The sequence below is a fragment of the Dendropsophus ebraccatus genome, chromosome 7, assembly GCF_027789765.1.
Source record: "Dendropsophus ebraccatus isolate aDenEbr1 chromosome 7, aDenEbr1.pat, whole genome shotgun sequence".
Taxonomy (NCBI): Eukaryota; Metazoa; Chordata; class Amphibia; order Anura; family Hylidae; genus Dendropsophus; species Dendropsophus ebraccatus.
The window spans coordinates 87,499,435-87,514,704 of record NC_091460.1 but is presented as its reverse complement, the minus strand read 5'-3'; the positions used below and the strand labels follow the sequence as shown (position 1 = coordinate 87,514,704).

At 39.9% G+C, this 15,270-nt stretch overlaps 1 protein-coding gene across 1 annotated transcript in view; it reads right to left on the bottom strand.

The window, feature by feature from the left end:
• Nucleotides 1–15,270, bottom strand: part of PDGFC (platelet derived growth factor C) — a 234,467-nt gene that overhangs the window by 117,341 nt on the left and 101,856 nt on the right. Inside the window, exon 2 of the mRNA XM_069977860.1 lies at nucleotides 1,476–1,671. Coding sequence (XP_069833961.1) covers nucleotides 1,476–1,671 — 196 coding nt within the window. The remainder of the gene's footprint in view (nucleotides 1–1,475; nucleotides 1,672–15,270) is intronic.

The window sequence follows — 15,270 nt, the reverse complement described above, 5'->3', positions numbered from 1 at the left end:
AAATAAGGGTTCGTGTAGGTCTGTAGGTGAAAAAAAGGAAGTGCTACAGCCTTTTAAACGCAAGGATGAAAAAATGAAAATTTGCACAGTCCTGAAGGGGTTATATGCCCACTACCAACGTTCTATGTGAAGGATATCCATTTATACATCGTACACATTACCATATTTGTGTCCTCAATTCCTCACCTTATTTTTCCTATAGATACATGTAAAAGTGTATATTTTTTCAATTATTTTAATCAGTCTGGGAACACTGTGTTTCACATGCAATATGATATATATATATATTTAATAGTCCAGCCTGTAGCTGAAAAGAGAGAAACAGATGCGAAAGCTTATGTGGAACATAAATGTGGATGCAGTGATTTTCTTCTCGTTTGATCTATAAGCTTCAAGTGGTAACGTATCAGTATGACATGTCAAGCGCTACGATGCATATTAAATGTCACAAACAGCTGGTTTAAACTCAAGTAAAAAAACAATACTGGACCTCTCAATTTTCAAAGTATGAAAATAAAATAGGATAATCTTGTATATTTAAGACATGTATTATTTTCAAAATTCAAGCCTTGAATGTAGAGATAAATAGGTTTATGTATACATGATATATGTGCATATGTAGATGAAGAGATACTGTAAGCTTTATATGTATAGTTTATGGCAAACCCAAAAACTCTTCAGTAATATCTGCCATCACATTTGTAGAAAAACTGTAATCCTATCATCTATCATGAAGACTGGAGTGTTGAAAGAGAACAAAGGTTAATGGGTGTGGGTTCACCTTGTCTACATTGCAGAAAGGGCAGTGGGCTGTCTGCTACCTAACCAATTCCTAAACACTGGCAAAGCACCCTTACGTCTTTGCCTGTTCCTAATTCTAAAGTTTGTATAGACAGGAAAAAGGTCAAAATGGATGCCTCTATGGTTAGTACATACATCTATTACTTATTGAATGTTTCTTCCTTTAAAAAAAAATAAACTGCATGTTTTTGTTACGGTAAGCATTCAAAGGTTATTTTTGGCCTTTTGGCCGTTATTGAGCGCCTGAGAGTCCCCTCCATGATGCCTAGCTGTTTTTTTATTCTGCCCATTTCAGGGGGTGGGATTACCGCTGGACAGTTTGCCAGTAGTGCACATACAGGTTCTTCTTGTCCCTTTCTTCCTTGGGCGAATTACAGCACAGCACCAACTCCTTACTGCTATGCCATGAAATAATGCTGGTGAAAGTGCGATTAAACAGGTTGGCACTATGCCGGAAGATGATTTACAGTACAGTGGACTCCAGAAAAGTGAGATACCTAGTGGACAAGATTGTATGGCTTTTATCCTTGGGTAAGGAGTCATTTTGATAAATGAAATAAATTAATTTACAGATATTGAGGAGTCACATAGGCTGCAGGGAAGTTGTTCAAAAAGGTTCGGACATTTTAGCTGAATCATCAAAGTTTCCATTGAATTTGTGAAATAGTACTTACTTGCATATATCACCTTCTGGGTCTTCAAGCCCAAATTTATCATCAAAGGTGAGTTGTATCCTTAAGTGCTCCTCCACCGCTACCAATCTCCATACCAGCACAGTGCTTCTTGGGTATGAATGGGGAAACCTGGGACTGTGAATTGATCCATTGAAAGAAACTGAAACAATCTTCTCATGCTGGTGATCCTGCACTCCTGTGGACAATAAAATAAAGTAAGAAAACAAGAAAAAATAGAACATTGTTGAGGCATCATGTGTGCACAAACATTGATGGGCACGACACTTATTGGTGTGCTCCATGACAAAAATTAACAACCTCCCAATTTTCTAGCATAGCTTTTATCATGGCTGCATGGTATGGATTATATTACTAGTGACACATTATTGTTAGACATTAGTCACAAATTATCAGATTAAATATTACATGTCTGGTTCCAGATCTAACTAGGAAGTTTGTATTGTACCAGTCCTTAGTGTAAATATCCTGCAGATAAATGAGGCTTTCTTAAGTCTGTCCAAGTTTTGACTACTAAAGAACTTTAATAGAGTTCAAAAGCTGTTTATCATGGGTTCCATGTGTTATCATTTAGTAGATTCGATGCAATATGGAAGAATTACATAGATCATCTATTTAACTATTTCCCATTTATTATTCATAGCTCTAGATGTGCACACACATTTTCCACTGAAAAAGCAAAAAGTAATATAAGGATCAAAAACAAATACTATTACAGATGATATCCCAAATGTAAATGTACAAAACATAGTTTTTATTCACCTGTCAAAACCTTTTCCGTTCTTTGAATTCTACTTGGTACAGAGGTTGGCCACTTTATAGTAAAATTGTTCAGTGTACAATATTAGTAAGTGTACTCAATGCACTGACAGCAGCTCCCTGTGTACCTCATAGAGATAAAATCAGAAGCTCCTCCTCCAGGCTCTGCCGCCCTGCTCTGTGGTGATTCTGTCCATAAGATGGCCAAGCATGCCCCGCCCTCTGTGACCGCCATATTAATATACAGGCTCAGTGGAGGACACTCAGCAATGCAAGGTACACAAGGAGCTGTTGTCAGTAAGTGCTGTGAGAACACTTACTGTGCGCTAAACAATTTTACTATAAAGTAGCCAACTCTTTTAAAGTCTACAAATATAGCTTAAGAGTTAAAGAGGTTTGGATGGTGCTGGTTGAAAAAAAGAGATTAAACACATGAAGTTACAGCCAGTACAGAGAGTCACGGCTCAATGTGTCCCTCAATCACATGACTGCCTTCTCTGTGACCGCTGAGATGACCTGGGAAACACGGGACTTTCTATGTTTAGACTCTTTGGGGAAAAAAAACAGTCAGAACACAGGAAGTGCTGTGTTTTCCTTGATAACTAAAAAACTTGCTTTATTTCTACATTTATCTACTTTTGATTTGATTTGAAAATGAAAGTCTGTCTGTCTGTCCTCTATAGACTTCTAAACGCCTGAACCGTTTGGCCCCAAATTTGGCACACAGATACATTGGGTGCCCGGGAAGGTTATTGCGAAGGTTCCGTCCCCGCCAGATGTACAGGAGAGGAGGGGAAGGGGGAAGAGTGGCGCCCCATAGAGATGAATGGGAAAATCTCCACACTGCAAACACAGGTGATATAATTAGCTGCATGTCTCCAGCAGTAATGGCAGTTGGGAGCCTTAGCAACCAATAGGATTACTGCTTTCACAGGGAACAATGGTTGCTAGGGAAGCTGCCTCACAACATCCACAGAAATAACTGGTAGACCCCCTACTCCATCTATACAGTACAGGTATACAGGACCCCCTACTCCATCTATACAGGTATACAGGGCAGTATCACCAGCTGCTGCTGCCCTAAGCACTAAACCTGAAGATGCCCCATCCTCACTCACCAATTAAGCACACCGCCACACCAGACCTGACCAATGCCGCCATACTGTGACTGGATAACACCGCTATACCAGACCTGACCAATACCGCCATACTGTGACTGGATAACACTGCCATACCAGACGCGACCAATACCGACACACTGTGACTGAATAACACTGCCATACCAGACCTGACCAATACCGCCATACTGTGACTGGATAACACCGCTATACCAGAACTGACCAATACTGCCATACCCCCCCTCGAAAAGACACCAGATTTTCTGAACGGGAGGGTACTGCCCCTCTGCAAGGTGCTACCCTAGGCACCAGACCATGGGTGCCTAATGGTAAACACGACCCTGCAGGTATACAGGACACTACAGGTATACAGGACCCAAAAACTATACACTACAGGTGCACGGGACCTCCACCAACTATATACTACAGGTATACAGGACCCTAAAAATATACACTACAAGTATACAGGAACTCCACCAACTATATACTACAGGTATATAGGACCCAAAACTATGCACTACAGGTATACAGGACCCCAAAACTATACACTACAGGTATACAGGACCTCCAACAACTCTATACTACAGGTAAACAGCACCTTCACCAACTCTATACTACAGGTATACAGGACCCCCAAACTTTACACTACAGGTATACCGGACCTTCACCAACTATATAATACAGGTATACAGGACCCCAAACTATACACTATGGGTTTATAGAAATCCAAAACTATACACTACAGGTATACAGGACCTTCACCAACTCTATAATACAGGTATACAGCACCCCCCACCAACTCTATACTACAGGTATACAGGACCCCGAAACTATACACTACAGGTATACCGGACCTTCACCAACTATATAATACATGTATACAGGACCCCAAACTATACACTATGGGTTTATAGAAATCCAAAACTATACACTACAGGTATACAGGACCTTCACCAACTATATACTACAGGTATATAGGACCCCAAACTTTACACTACAGGTATACAGGACCTCCACCAACTCTATACTACAAGTATACAGCACCTTTACTAACTCTATACTACAAGTATACAGGACCCCCAAACTTTACACTACAGGTATACAGGACCTCCACCAACTACATACTACAGGTATACAGGACCCTCAAACTATACACTACAGGTATACAGGACCCCCGAACTATATACTACAGGTATACAAGACCTCCACTAACTATACATTAAAGGTATCCAGGACCCTCAAACTATAAACTACAGGTATACAAAACCTCCACCAACTATACATTACAGGTATACAGCACCAACTATTTACTACAGGTATACAGAACCCACGAACTATACAGTACAGGTATACAGGACCTTCACCAACTATACACTGCAGGTATACAGGACTTCCCAAACTATACAGTAGAGGTATACAGCCCCCCCAACTATACACTACTGGTATACAGGACCTCCCTCAACTATAAACTACAGGTATACAGCCCCCCAACTACACACTACAGGTATACAGGACTCCCCCAACTATAAACTATAGGTATACAGCCCCCCCAACTATGCACTACAGATATGCGGGACCCCGAAAAACTATACACTGTAGGTATACAGAACCACTCCAACTATGCACTACAGGTATACACTAATTCCACTGATGAAACAATACCTTTAGATTGGCCTCCTGGGCACCGTAAAACAAATCTAATTAAGACACTGACACTTTATACCCGTGCAGCGCCGGGTACATTTTCTAATATATATATATATATATATATATATATATATATATATATATACACCGTATTTTCCGGCATATAAGGCGACTGGGGGTATAAGACAACCCCTGACTTTTAAGCAGATTGTCAGGGGTTCCCCTTATACGCCGGAAAATGTTAACTCCTGCCAGACTGCAGCCCTGCTGTGGTCAGGCAGGGGTTAACTGCAGCTAGATTTAAAAAAGCAAACATTTAACTCACCTGCGCCAGAGCGTCTCATCGGAGAGGCTCGGAGACACTCGGCTGCCAGGAGAGCTTCGGGAGAATGAGAGAGGCTTCGGCAACTTCCCACGCCTCTCTCATTCTCCCGAAGCTTAAAAAGTTGTCTTATACGCCGGAAAATACAGTGTGTGTATATATAAATATATATATATATATATATATATATAAAGATATAAAGATATATATATATATAGATAGATATATATATATAGATATATATATATACTATCAACAACTGAAGGGAAATGCAGGCATAACAAGAGAAGCAGTCAAGTTTGCTAAATAAATGTATTTGCAAAGATATTTAACTTGACAAGCCCTTCATGCTTAGCTATGTTAGCTGAGAACTATGCCTTTAAAGGGGTTATTGAGCGAAAATCTTTTTCTTTCAAATCATATCATATCAAAAAGTTATATAGATTTGTAATTTACTTCTATTACAAAATCTCAAGTCTTCCCACACTTCCCGCTACTATATGTCCTGCAGAAAGTGTTGTTTTATTTTCAGTCTGACACTGTGCTCTCTGCTGACATCTCTGTCCGAGACAGGAACTTTGTCTCGGTTTTCTATGCATCCCCATAGAAAACCTTTCCTGCTCTGGAGAGTGCCTGTCTCGGCCAGAGATGTCAGCAGAGAGCACTATGTCAGACTGAAAATAAAACATCATTTCCAGCATGACATACAGCAGCTAATAAGTATGGGAGGACTTGAGATTTTTTTATAGAATTAAAATACAAATCTATATAACTTTCTGAGACCAGTCGATTTAAAAGGAAAAGATTTTGGCTGGACAACCTCTTTAAGGCCATTGCAGCATGATAAACGGTTCAAGTGTGCTCAATTAGTCCCCAAGTAACTGAGCTGGTATTGTGAAGACAAACACAATGGGGGTTACTTAAGTTGTGTACACACTTGTCTAGATTGGTTAGGAGGTACTTCCTGTGAACGGTAGCAACTCCTAGAGAGGCATGTCTATAGGAATACATCAACCAGATATCCCATCATAAGGCTCATTACTTAGGAGGTCCGCAGCCCCTACGTGCGACAATATAGCCTCCGACAGGTACTGTATGTATTAGGATATTTCTTCTAAGGAAAAATTACCCTTGACATACGGCTTTCAGTGAAGCATGTCCCACAATATTTTTTCTGCTAGATTCACACAGAACATACAGTATCTCTGTATAGAATCTAAAGACACGCATGTTGAGGTATGCTGCAAGCACTTCAACAAGATTGCTACAGTGTAAACCGTTATCACTATGGGTCATGATATGGGCACTAAGCATTAGGGCACGTGATGATGATTTCACAGACTTGTAATATAAACTCTGTAATAAGATGCCACCCTATTTGTGCAGAAAAGAACATTTGAGTGAAGTTCGTTGGTTTTATCTGAGACATATTGTACACTGGTTCAGCGAGAGGACACCCAAGTTGCTAAAGCCGTAAAATCTTATGAAATAATGTTGGATTCTGCCAACATTAAGTAGATGAAAGCAGATGACAGGTTTTTCTTGCCACCTCCTTTGTATATTTTCAGTGAAAACAGATATCATCCTCTGTTCTCACCAAGTCTTGATCTCTCACCAAAAAGAAGTACTAAAGAAAACAGTGGTTGAAACAATGATAGGATTAAAAATTATGGCTGATGTGTGATTTTCTATCTGACAGCCAAGGAAATGTCAACATGGATAAATCTGGAGAGAGAGGTTTCAGTATAGAAATGGTGAGTCTAATACTGCTTCCAAGATGGATGCTTCTTTTATGGACAAAATCACTTCTAGTAACCTTTCATCACAGGAACAAAATAAAAGAGCCCATAATGAAGGCTCTGGATTTATATATATATATATATATATATATATATATATATATATATATATATATATATATTACAAAGCAGGGGTGGGAGAATTCAATGGAAAGCACATGTTTCTAGTGTATAGTACAGAGTCCTTCCAAAGTACAAAATGAATAAAGGTGTTTTGTCTATTTGCTCTCTCAGTCCTCTCTGTGTGACGTTCTGCAAAGAGAAATGAATTTATCAGTCATTTTGAAGTAGCTTAGACACTCAGCAGACTGGGGAGACAGGAGACCACACACATCAAAGATGAATGAGTTATATTCACTTTTAAAGAGACAAAATGGGTGCTTGAGAAGCTAAACTAGTCTACCGTAAAATCAACCATAAAATGTCAAGGAAAGTTTAGAATGAAAGACACCTGGAGCTCCGTTAAGTAGAAAACTCCACAAACTTTTCTATTAAATCTTTCTCTATAGCTTTAACGTAACTTCCCAAATACTGTTGTGCTATGATTAAAAGCATTTGTTTATCTTCAGTCCATATACTTTTATCTTCCCAAACGTCTCCCAGTACAGGAATGTTTCAGTGTGCGCAGCAGTGTGATTACTTTTGCACATTGTCTTCTGGCACAGGGAGTGCATATAGCCCATTACAATATGACTTTGCAAGGAAAGTGTAACCTGAGAAGTGTGTCCTAAACTTTAATACCTCTTTGTTCTTGCTCTTCCAAGGCATGAGCTGTCTATCACAGGCAGCTTTACTGCTGCAGACGACTAAATGGAAACCTAGACTAAATATTTTTGTAGATATCATAGATATGTTTGTTACTTATTTTTGCTCAGTACTGGAAATCGCAAAAAAACATTACCACAATTATAATACTTAGTATAACGCAGTCGTAAACATGAGCCATAATGGTAAATGAGACACCAGGAATGTGGATGACCGTAATAATGTATATTATATACAGTATTTTACAGTGTATAAGATGACTTTTTAACCCCCAAAAATCTGCCCAGAAGTCGGGGGTCGCCTTCTACACCGGGTACGGTCACCGCACACAGTGAGGGAGCTCAAAAAAGGCAGAATCCCCACCGTATGTGACGATCGCTATAAGAAAACAAATGATTTAACTCACCTGTCACTCATTCCCGGTATCCGCGTGTCTCCAGTCATGTTCCCGGGGCGGACAGCAAGATGCAGAGACATTGCCTGCACAGGATGTCCCCGAGCATCTCAACGGAAAAGCTCAGAGACGCTCGTCTGCCAGGAGAGCTTTGGGAGACTTGCAGAGGCTTTGGGAACTTCCAGCACCTCTTCCGTTCTCCTGAAGCTCTTCCGGCAGTCAAGCATCTCTGAACTTCTCCGAAGAGACAATGGGCTGCCCGAGAGAGCTTCGGCGAAGGGTTGTCTTATATGCCCAGTCATCTTATACGCCGGAAAATATGGTACATAAGACTATACTAGTGTATAAGAATTGTTTTCACGCTTATTTTTCATATTAAGCAATATTCTGCAGGCTACTTTTAACACAAGTGCCAGGATAGGTCTTATGGGCATAAGTTCAATGGGTCCATATACTTGTCAGAGGCCAAAATACGTCCATTTGGGATGCTTGTTTTCTGGATAGAATAGCATGGGCCACTGTGCTATTCTATTGAGCTTCACTTAAATTAAAAAAAGACTCTCTTTTTTTTTTACCTTGAGACTCTATGTTTGTTGGATGTAACAGTGATGATTATAGCATGGGTGGTGAACCTTCGGCACTGTAGCTGTTGCAAAACAACAATGTTCATTGTGCTGGCTATCCAGGTTGGGACATCTGGAGGGCCGAAGGTTCTCCACCCCTGTCTTATAGTGATAGCACTGTATACTTCCTCCCACATGTCCTTTACTTGTTTATATAATCATAGGGGGTGTAAGGAAATGTAAATGAAGGATCAGACTACATAGGGTTTCTGTTTGTGGTCTGTTACCAGGGAATTACATAACAGTATAAATGTAAAATATCAGACAATACCCGTAAGTGTGTATACTCATGTACTGATGTCTCTATTTTCTTCTTTCATTATGTCTGCAATAAAGTCAGGAATATGCTACAGTGTAGGCATTTGCATCCCTATTGCCAATACTTAGGCCTATTTCTTAAAATGCAGTTTTCAACAATATTTGCATTTGTTTTCTTAAATGAAAAATGCATACTACTTCTGTACACATTTGTATGATTTTGGTTATGTTTATTATTATATATTTTGGATCTCCTTCTAGTTTTGCCTAAACATATATATTTGGATGTAGTGGGAAGTTGCATTCTCTATAAATAGCAGACAGGTTATCTGTTTGCCATTTGCCACAGGAAGTCTCCTGATGCATATGGCAGACATAGCCATAGACCCTAATAACTAAACAGAGGCCAAAAAAGTTTGGCCTCCAATTAAGTTGTTTCTATAACGGTTTCTGTTTAATTGCTGGATGGTATAGCACGGACCCATGTGCTAATTCCATGAGGAAGAAGCCTGAATAACTTTTTTTAAACAAGTATGTGTATATTGAATGTTACTAAGTGGTATTTAAAACAGGGGTATATCTGGAAGTATCCAAAGACATATACCCTCCTATTCACTGTAGAAAAGTAGTGTGAAAAGAGTCTGAAACTGCTAAATCAACATATAGTACTAGCGTCCTTGGTGGACTTACTGAGCTCCCCTGCCCAAGCAACTATAAAGTAAATGTATAATGATTTGCCATTGGTGTGGTGAAATGATATTCAGTTAAGTATGCACAGTATTATAATAAGCTTTTCTTTTACAGTCAAAGAAGGGTGGTGCTTGATGTATGGTGCACAGTGTAATGGATTTATTCTGGTGATCAAGTTGTATCCCTAAAGGGAGTGCCTGTCCAAATGATTGTTCTAGATGGGAGTCTTATGCCCCTCCACCGCTTAGGAGTGGTGGTTTGTAAGCCCCAACAGAGATCTTCTGTGATTGTTTATGTATTATGTGGTCATCTAGTAATATCTTAGGCTGGTATGTAATGGCAATAGGCCACTGTTCTGTATTACATGCTTATCTTTATCTTTCATAGGTATATATGATTTTTTCAATAAACATATTTATGAAGGGTACAAAAAAATGTAAACATATGATTAAATGTTAGATGTTGGTAGATGTTGTACTCAGAAACACCACTAGATGGAGGGCTCAAACGATTGCATCAAACATTTCAGTAGGCTACCAAAACTGATGGACAAAATAAACACGCTATATTCCTGTACAGGAAAGCACGCTTGCATACATTTATTTCCAAGCTGCGGTATCATGCCCTGTAATAATTAACTTGTCTGAAAGCTTAAGAATGACGGCTAGTTACACTGAGTGTATAGAGGGCTCTCCCAGTAATGGTCATTTCAGTTTAGAGAGCATCATAAATTCTTAACAACTAACCAAACACAACAGAACTGATTTATCACAAGGCACAGATATTTTCCCACCAGCAAAAACTACACCAAATGTATGACATTTTAAAACATTGATAAATTTGCTGCAATCTGTGCAATATTATTATTCCTCAGCAAAGATAATACTGGCAGAGTCATCTATTTATAATCGTCTATGGCTATGTTCACACAATGTTTTTTCAGCTCCGTTTAAAATGACGTCCGTCATTTTGAGTCTAAAATAAAGGACATTATTTAGCAACCTTGCCTCCCCTTAGTGCAATGACTGATGTCTGTACATTATTCTAGTTTGGGGTTAGTAATTGGCCTTTGGATGTGGCTTAATTTAAAAGTCCATTGAATTTTATAGTAAAAACGGAGAAAGAACAGTGACAAAAAAAAAACTGTGTGAACAACTATTGAAAAACGTTCGCTGTTTGCAAAAGACGTCCGAAAATAATGATTGTGTTCATTATTTTGACATCCGTGGCAAAAACATCCATTACTCAATACATTGTGTGCATTGGACGTCCGTCTTTCCATTGACTTCAATGCATTGCTATTGCAGTCAGTTAAATCGCGGCAAAAAACTGATGTTTTTTAAAATAGCAATATCGGACGCCTTTTCTCTATTTTTGACGTTGTGTGAACATAGCCTTAAACAGGGATGGGGAACCTTTAGCCCTCCAGCTGTTGCAAAACTACAATTCCCATCATATCTGGTCAGCCAAAGCTTTAGCTTCGGCTGTCCAGGCATAATGGGAATTGTAGTTTTGCAACAGCTGGAGAGCTAAAGGTTCCCCATCCCTGGTCTAAAATGAGTCTACCCCAAATTTTACATCTTGTAATAAATGTTGCATGTACCCTCTCATCAAACAAACAACTGTATGCCTAGTGACAGGCAGGTGACAAATAGGCTCAAAGGGTTGAGGCACATAATAAATTAAATGGACATAGAAAAACACTCACTATGATACCATATGCCAACAGAGCAGGGTTCCACAGGAAGAATGTACAGATGAAGGGATTCCAGTCAAAGGGCCCCTGCAAACTGAGGAAACCATGCGGATAACTTACTGCAGATTCCGTGCACGCTCCCATTTGACTATGTGCCTGCCCCATAGACTACATTCTAGGGTCGGGTGAATTCCGCCGTCCGACCAAAGAAGTGACATGTCACTTCTTTGGGCGGATGACGAAATCTGCCGGACCATAGAATGAAGCCTATGGGACTGGCAGAACAACAAGCCAGAGCACGGGGGAGCAAGCAACGGAATCCGTGGCAAATTATCTGTGTGATTTCCTCAGTGTGCAAGGGCACAAGGGCAGGAATTTCTCCTCTTATACACTCAGTGGCACAAAGATATTGCTGCCTATGCTCACTACATTTGCTGGAATGGACACTCAGCCTAGCAATGTGCACTGCTGAATGGGAAACAGCCATTCAATGAAGTCTAGCAGATGATATGAACAGCTCAGTTTTTGGAAGGTAATTTATAATAAATAAACATCATTGTTTAAGCCCTTTTGCAATAAGCACTAATCATTCCATAATCTATAAAGTGCTTAAACATGTGCAAAATCTGGAATAGTAATGTAAAACCAGACCAATGCAGTTTGTGAATACTGAGCATTATGATGAACACAGCCTTTATTATTTGAACAGATTGGTTTTCTTTGAATGGATGACATAAAATAGCAAAATTACTTTCACACATACAGAAATGGAGGATAACATTCTTTAATACCAATACCACTGGGGCAATTCAACAAACCACCCCACAGTTTTTACTTTTCCTCAATATGTTTATAGTAGTATTTGCATTGAAGCTGTGAATTTGCCTAATTTTTGCTTAGGATTCCACTTAGGCCATGTTCCCCTTAGAAAAAAACAGACACTGATTATCTGTTCTTTTCTGCAGCGGCCGCATTGCATTGAAGTCAATGCAATGCTGCCTGTTGTGTTCCCATTTTGTTATTTTAACATTCATTCTTTACAATGGACGTTAAAATAATGAACGTGTCTATTATTTCGGGATGCTGTTCACCGAACAGTGTCCGGAAATAATAGCTGTTCACACAATGTAAAGTTCAGCCGGTGGCCATGGTAATCAATGGTTAATTGACTTGTGGACACACCCAACAGTGCCTGCAATTAAAGAGGTACTCCAGTGAAAAGCTTTTTCCCAGTAATTGAAACACATTACAATTAAATAACTTTGTAATATGCTTCAATCATCTATCTGCCACCCTTCCCTATCTTTTCACTCCTCAACCCCCCACCAGAAAGTGAAGTAAACTCATTCTTACATAATGACTGTTGACCCCAGGAAGCCATTTTGAGAAAAACATTGTTGATCTCAGGGAGACCAGCCAAACAACAACACTGCCGGCTGCTAGTGAAAGAGCTCAATGAAGTGAAATCCTAGGTGCATTGCCCCCTGGGAAACATGAATATGCAAAAGAAGAGCCCGTGGAGCCTCATCAAAGAGTCTTAAAACACAGGACTAGCCAGATATCCCTCCGGGAAGGACCCAGCAAAGGGGTGGCTCCTGTAAGGAAACCACCAAAATCACCATATTAAGTGGCCCTATAGGTCAATGTAATGACAAGGGAAAAACCAAGGCCAGGTATCCATCCACATACAGCTATTTCGGGGTGTTGCCCCTCATCAGTGTGGAACAAGATTCTGGCTAGGCGGGAGCAATAGAAAAACAGATCGCTGATCTCAGGGAGACCAGCAAAACAACAATACTGCGGGCTGCTAGTGAAAGTGCTTAATTCAGTGAAGTCCTAGGTGCATTGCCCCTGGGAAATATGAATATGCAAAAGAAGAGCCCGTGGAGCCTCATCAAAGAGTCTCAAAACACAGGACTTGGCTGGGTCCTTCCCTGAGGGATATCTGGCTAGTCCTGTGTTTTGAGACTCTTTGATGAGGCTCTACGGGCTCCTCTTTTGCATATTCGGGAATCCATTTTGTGACAATGACATCATCAAGAGGGAGGCGGGTCTAAACCCTGTTAAGCCAGCCTCCCTTTGTCAGATGACACAGGTTGCTCAGCTCTGATTGGCTGAATAAGCGACAAGAGACAAAGTGCATCATGGGAAAGCCCAAGCCAGGAAGTAAAGAAAAAATGAAGCCACCAACTGGAGCTTCAGGGACCTGCAAATAGCGGGAAATTCAAACGGAGACAGACTCAGGAGGGATGGTAAATGTAAAAACTATGTTTGATTGATTGTTTTTTTTATTAGCGCCGGAGTACCCCTTTAAATTGTAAAAAGATAATGAGCGCCACCCGGCATCTGGCAGTATAATACTGTCCATTGTTATGCAACAGACAGTGTTATACTAAGTGTGAACATAGCCTTACAAACGCATTTATTAAACAAGAATTTTAGCTTGTGAGCACCACTGAGGACAGGGACAGTTGTCAGTGTTGACAGCCTCTCTACAGTGCTGCTGAATATGTTGTTTATGTAAATTGGAAATACCTGTGTTCCTGTTTTAGGACATCTATATTCTATCTTAGCAGATGCTGTTTTTGTAATAATTACCTACCGGTTAGGATGTTATGATAAAGGATGTGAGAGGTAGCTCACACTCCCACATAGGGTAAGAGGAAATATAAGTTCTAGTTATATGGCTTTCACCGTGCCCCCAGTGTGCACCTGCAACTGCTTTATCCAGAGCAATCCATAATTATTGAGTTTTGTTACCACTATAGTTGGCTCGACAGCAGCTGCTACCCCTGCCACCATTGCAGTTATGTCATTAATATTGATTCTATCTCATGTAAAGGTTTCATAATGTTTTTTTTATTGTTGTTTATATATGTTACCAATAAAGTATAGTGCCCACATTATCTACAGCGCTGTACAGAGATTGTCATGGCTCACATCAGCCTCTGTTCGCAGTGGGGCTCACAGTCTAATTCCCCTATCAAATATAGATTTGACTAGCATGCCCTGTGTCTGTTTGTAAGCAACATACTGTCGACATTAGATGACAACTAAGGCATACATATATTTGGGCCCACTTGACACCTACTGCTTATAAGATGCACTTTTATAAAAAAAAAAAACAAACAAGCAAAAAATCTTGGTAAAAGTGCCTCTGTCTAATAGTCTGTAATCAAGACAGCTTGACAGTATTAGAACACCTTGACCGCTTGACTTATTGGGTGAAGATCCGATTTAGCACTACAATAATCACTGAAAAAACTGTGCAGCCTTTTAGCACAATGCTCTCATTTGTCCTGCTGACCTCTGAACTTTAAGATGAGTGCCAGGCAGAAGATGAAGCTGGATGCAATGTGCATATTGTATCCAGCCTTCTGCAACAACAGAAGGACCCCTAGGAATAATATATCACGCCAAAAGACTCAGGTCCTCCATAACTACAGGATTTTTCATAATGTCATCAGTATATGGATAGTCACATGCTACTAGGCACTGGTAACATTGACTTCTCTTTAATTATAGTGAACTTGTGTTTGTGTGTGCCTATGTATATTGGCATAATAGCAGAGCTAAGTGTGAGAATGTGTTTACCAGATCTTTGTGTATAAGACAGAAAAAAACAAGACACCTTACCACACCTTCTCGCAGCTTGCACAGATTCTCATTCCAATGTAACGCAGATAAAATGTTTGCAAATGATGAA